The sequence below is a fragment of the Protopterus annectens genome, chromosome 4.part1 (assembly GCF_019279795.1).
Source record: "Protopterus annectens isolate FY-2018-M chromosome 4.part1, PAN1.0, whole genome shotgun sequence".
NCBI classification, from domain to species: Eukaryota; Metazoa; Chordata; order Ceratodontiformes; family Protopteridae; genus Protopterus; species Protopterus annectens.
This window is the reverse complement of record NC_056734.1, coordinates 594,153,819-594,159,818: the sequence shown is the minus strand read 5'-3', so window position 1 is coordinate 594,159,818 and position 6,000 is coordinate 594,153,819. Positions and strand designations below refer to the sequence as shown.

General features: G+C 42.2%; 1 protein-coding gene across 1 annotated transcript in view; it reads right to left on the bottom strand.

Annotated features, from left to right (window-relative positions):
• Nucleotides 1–6,000, bottom strand: part of POLR2H (RNA polymerase II, I and III subunit H) — a 102,201-nt gene that overhangs the window by 15,176 nt on the left and 81,025 nt on the right. Inside the window, exon 4 of the mRNA XM_044070400.1 lies at nucleotides 2,799–2,882. Coding sequence (XP_043926335.1) covers nucleotides 2,799–2,882 — 84 coding nt within the window. The remainder of the gene's footprint in view (nucleotides 1–2,798; nucleotides 2,883–6,000) is intronic.

Below are 6,000 nucleotides of genomic sequence, written 5' to 3'. Positions count from 1 at the left end.
CTCTGCTGGGATAGATATTTGCCCTTTTGGTGGGGGAGAAGTTTGTGCTGAACCTGTCAGCTAGGATGTTGGCAATGTCTGTGGGTTCGGTGTATTTTTTGCCATTTTGGACTAATTCTGAGCATATCTGGGAAGTCCCACCCAGGTTCCTAACATAACTAAAGAAAGCCTTGTGATTATCTTTAGTGCTGGCCTTAGACGATTTTATGAGTGCCCGTAGTTTTTTGATAATACTGATCAGCGATGCCTTTCCTTTTTGGGATTTTGCTCTATCATTTAGTAGCTTCCTCCTTCTATTGTATAGTTTGTTTATGGCTGGGGTCCACCAGACAGGAAGTCTGCCTTTGGAGGATTGGGTCTTGGTTTTATTTGGGATTGCATGATCCATGCATTCCTGAAGGTGTTCATAGAATGCATTTATAAAGGATTCTGCGGTCTGGGCCGTATTTTCCACAGGCCTGGGGGCTTTGAAGGATTCCACCTCGGTTTTGAGGAGTGTGAAATTTGCTTTAAAGAAGTTTTTCACTGTGGTTTTCTGGTCAGGAGGTGGGGTCGGGATGTGAATATCCAGTGAGATTATTTTATGGTCTGATCTTACCAGTGAAGGATACACTTCTAGTCTGGAGAGTCCCCATGTTGGTGATGATCAGGTCCAGTATGTTTTCCCCTCTTGTGGGAGTGGTAACAAGTTGTTCCATAGCATTTGAGTTTATAAGTTCTAGGAACCTTTGGGCTAGGGTGTTGGAGCTAGAGTAATGCTCCCAGTCTCTGTTTGGGTAGTTGAATTCGCCCAATATAATGGTGTTTGGAGAGACCTTCATATTTTCCAGTGTTCTCAGGAAGGCCGACTGGGGTTCCTGGGTTTGTGAGGGTGGTCTATAGCAGGCTATAAACTGGAAGGCAGTTTTACCCACTGTTAGTTGCACATGGATAGTCTCTGATGCTTCGTGCTGTGCCACCAACCTGGAGGTGTGGGTATCTTTGACGAATATTGATACCCCCCCTCCTTTTGTGGTTCGGTCCAAGTTTTGGGGACGAAAAGCATGGTATGAGGTATAACCTGGTAGTGCTGGGGTGCTCTCGGGAGCCTTGAACCAGGTTTCTGTTACTGCACAGATATCAATGTTCTCCATGCTAAGGAGAGTTTCGAGTGCATGCATCTTGAGGTTTAGACTTCTGGCGTTGAGTAGCATTACTCTTAGTTTCTTATCCCTTGTGATACAGATGGAGGTGGGTTTGTCTTTTGAGCCTTGCCTAAAAAAGGCACTATGGGGGTAGCAAGGGCCTTTGCCAATATCCGAAAGCCCAGGGGTGACAGGTGCAAGCCATCCCTTGCGAAGCATCGTGGCTTGTTGAGCATGTCATCCCAGGCTGACAGGCATTGGATCCCCTTTGAATGACACCAATACTTAAGCCAATTGTTGAAATTGATCATCTTGTCTTCGTATTGTGGCATCATTCTTGGTGAGGGTAAGATGCTACTCAAGGTCAGTGTCATACCGGCCTGGGCCACATGCTCAGAGAGCTCCTCTATGTCTCTTTTCATGTAGTCCAGGGAGATACGTCTCAGGTCATTCATACCAGCATGGACAATGACTGAGTCATATTTGTACTTGCCTTGGAGTGACTTGTGTGTATCACACACACACACACACACACACACACACACACACACACACACACACACACACACATGGCAAAAGATACTAATGGGCAATTTGCTTTGACAAATGAGGCACTACGTGGCTCATCTCATCACAAAGGGATTCTCATCCAGAAAAAAAAAAAAGGTCACTGTTCCGCTCTACTTATCACTCATTAGACCCATTGTAGAGTACAACGCCCCTTTTGGTATGTACCTCACAAGACATCTACAACAACTGGAAAGACCACAGAAATACCTCACAAAGAGGATTACTGGCCTCAAACAGATGCCCTATGCAGACAGTCTCAAAAAACTACAGCTTTACTCCATCGCACATCGCCTACTTAGGGGCGATCTCTGCCTAACATACAAAGCTATGTCAAACCCAGAGCTGTTGGACATGCTCCACTTAAAGAAATCCCAATCCCTCCGAGCTACATGCTCTAGGGACCTAAACCTTGTCACCACAATAAACAGAACATGCTGGAGGGATAGATTCCTGTCCCAGAGACTTTCCATACTCTGGAACAGACTACCTATGTCAAACAGAGCTCCTGATTAGCACTCCAAGAAAAATCTTGATGATTGGATGGGAAGTTCACCCCGGGGATCACTTCTGTGGCTCTGCTCAACAGTGGCACAGGAAAATAATTTTCTTGGGTGGCGAAAGCCAGGGTGCATTTTTTGGCTAGGCTTGTATGGGCCCTAGGGCCGATAGCCTAGTACCTACCTATGAACCTATAATAGTGGCAAAACATCTCTTTTAAAAAGGAAACTGTTTATTTTCTGAGATTCATACCCTTTGCACTTTCCATATATTCATTTTGTTTTTTTTATTTTTTTGTGACCAAAAGTGTGTTGTGGCCTATTATTTTTCTGTTTTGGAGGTTATAAGAAGACTGAAAGCTGTACAGATTGGTTCAGGTTCAGGGATACAGCCAATACGGCAAAGCAGGACTGCAGTAATTTTAAGCTAAAAATCAATTAAATATTATAAATCTGGAAACAGCACCATGAGCCTTAAGGTTAAGTAGAATATACCCAACTATCATATTAGTAACAATGCATTTATGGGGGGAAAAAAAAAATCAACGTCCATCTTCTTGGGGGGGGGGGGGCATAAGAGCAGAATATACTACACTAGTTCACTTACAGTCTGGTCGCAGCCTCTGTCGATGTCTCATCCCCTTCAATTCGATACACCTTGCCATACATCACATATTCAAACTGGTCTGCCCTGTCAAAAAAAAAATAATGTAGTTTACAAACTCAAAAATATCAAAGCTTCGTGCAACAATGTGAAACAAATGCTTACGTTCAAAGGTGACAGGAAAAAAGGACCATAAAAATGCATACAGTGGCATATGTGAAAGGATATATGAAAACTTCCTGTCTCGCAACTGATCCTCCTCACCTCACTATTCTTATCACCTTCTCTCACACTTACCCATCTTAACCATCTTTTAAGCACCAACACCTCAACCTTAACTACCATCACCCTTTCAGTAACAATCATACTCATGTTATGTAAATTTGTAACTATGGTTACAATTAATTACTTTTTTGAAAAAGCTGGCACTATCCCATTCTGTATTTATTAAAATTTCATTTTTATTGCATACAGACAATTGTAACCAGCAATGCATTACTGTCTTGTTTTTTTCTGAACTACTGTGCCCCATTTCATTGCGTTCTGTAATTCCCAGGCTATGGCAAAAATGTGTCCTTTTTATTAGTCCTCTACCTAAATCCAATAGAAAATCTGTGGGCTGACCTGAAGAGGGGCTGTGCACAAGAGATGCCCTCGCAATCTGACAGATTTGGAGTACTTTTGCAAGGAAGAGTGGGCAAATATTGCCAAGTCAAGATGAGCCATGCTGATAAGACTCCTATCCAAGAAAGACTGAATGCTGGGTGCTTCAACAAAGTATTAGTTTTAGGGTGTGCACACCTATACAACCAGCTTATTGTACGTTTTATTTTTTATATTTTCCTCCTAACAGATAACAGATTTGTTTTTCAAATGAATTGTACAGGTTATAGGTCAGATTAAAGGTGGGAAAAGTGTTGAAATGATTTATTGTGGTCTAATTTTTTTAGATAAAAAAATCAGGTATTTTAAGAGGGATGTATAAACTTTTTATATCCACTGTACATAAATAAGATATTATTGGTTTCAGTGTTACTCTCAGACTCAACAGCAGTAGTTTATGAGCCTTAAACTACATTTCCCTGTATGCACTGCACAATACTGTGCAAATACTGCAGTTACATGCCAGACAGTGTTGTGGAAGTTGTGAAACTGCTGTGTACAGTGTACCAAGTGATTAATGGTCGCACTCCAAAATCTGTATGGTAGAAACAGAGAGATTAACTGCCCATTAAAAAACTCAGACTTAATGACCAGATTTGTTATCATAAACTACTAAATGCAATGTCAATTCTGATAGTGGTATTGCACAGTAACAACTTATTTAAACTATGGCATTACATACAGTGCTGTGGAGCTAATCTGATCTTGCCCGTGCAACTTGGGAGCAGGTCATCTCTTATTAGTCTGGTTTTCTCTAACATCATGTATTGCTCTTACAACAATAAAGCATTACCACTAACTGATGGAGAAACAGCAGTTGGATAGCTGCTGTACCATCTTAACACTTGTTGCTTTGGCCCCACTCTGTCCTGTACAAATGCAGCTGAAGAGAAGCAGAGCGTCTGTCTGAAACTTGCTCTGTTCTGACATAACACAAAATTAGAAGTTATGTCCTTACCATAACGTTCCATGTGGAGTGTTCATCTCGCCTTTGTTCTTACACCTGGGTTCGGAGCCGATCCTCGGCTCCGTGTCGGCCGCTTGCAAGCTCTGCATCGAGAAGAAGCTCGAGACTAACCTAACTCCCACAATCCCCCTCTGCCTTTACCTCAGATCTAGTTTGCAAGCAAACCAGGAGTCAGAGAGACAGCATATTCATGCAAAAAACAAACAACATACTGTACAAGCACTTATCCATATATATATATATATATACACACAAGATATACATATATATACAACAACTGCAAAGCAGAAGCCAAATAATCCAGACCAGGCACCAAACTGCACGTTCTTCCTGAGGGTGGGAATGTAAGAACAAAGGCGAGATGAACACTCCACATGGAACGTTATGGTAAGGACATAACTTCTAAATGTGAGAGTGTTCGATCTCGCCGTTTGTTCTTACACCTGGGTAGCGTCCCTAGCTCCATGTTCCTGAGGAACTCACGGGAGAATGTTCTTGAGCACAGTGGAACCAAAGGTTGCCCTGTCCCTAGAAACCCTGTCTACCTTGTAATGAGAAATGAATGTATGTGGTTTAGACCAAGTGGCAGCTGCACAAATAGTGTCTAATGGTAGGCGAGCTGCATGAGCCAGGGATGTAGAAACTGATCTTGTAGAGTGCCCCTTGGGTTTGCCAGGTAAAGTTTGTTCTGAAGAATCATAAACGAATATAATGCAATCAGTTAGCCATTTGGAAAGGGTTCGTTTAGTAACTGCTACACCTTTCCTGCTGTCAGAGAAAGCTACAAAAAGTTGATCAGATTTCCTGTGATCCTTTGTTCTATCCAAGTAAAATCTAAGTTGTCTATGAACATCCAACTTGTGTAACATATACTCCAACTTATTGGAGTGATTTTTGAAAAAGGTAGGCAGTTCAATGGATTGATTAATGTTATTAATAGAGCAGACTTTGGGGAGAAAGGATGGATTAGTGCGAAGAGATACTCTGTCAGAATGAAAGATCAGATAAGGGTGTTTCATGGAAAGAGCCTGAAGCTCAGACACTCGCCTAGCAGATGTAATGGCTACCAAAAAGAGGGTCTTCCACGACAAATACTTCAAAGAACAAGAGGAGGCTGGCTCAAAAGGAGGTAGCATCAACTTAGATAATAAGAGATTTAGATTCCAAGGAGATGTAGGAGTTCTAACTGGTGGTCTAATATGGAAAGATCCTTTCAAAAAGGCTTTACAAAGTCTGAGAGCCATAACAGGTGCCCCACATTCTTCCACATGAAAGTTGGAAATGGCGGCCAATTGCACCCTTAAAGTGGCTGGAGAAGCTCCTTGGTGAAACAATTCTGTCAAAAACTCCAAGATCTTGTTTAAAGGAGCTATAACAGGGTCCAAATGCTGTGTATTTGCCCAGAACACAAAACGCTTCCATTTACTAGTGTAGGTCTTTGTAGTGGAAGCTTTATGAGAAGCTACTAGTATATTCTGAACTGCAGGTGAGAGAAGATCAGACCTGGCTAAGTAGGGAAGTGGAGCAGCCAAGCTGCTAGGTGGAGTGACAAGAGCGAGGGGTGGGGAGCCCCTG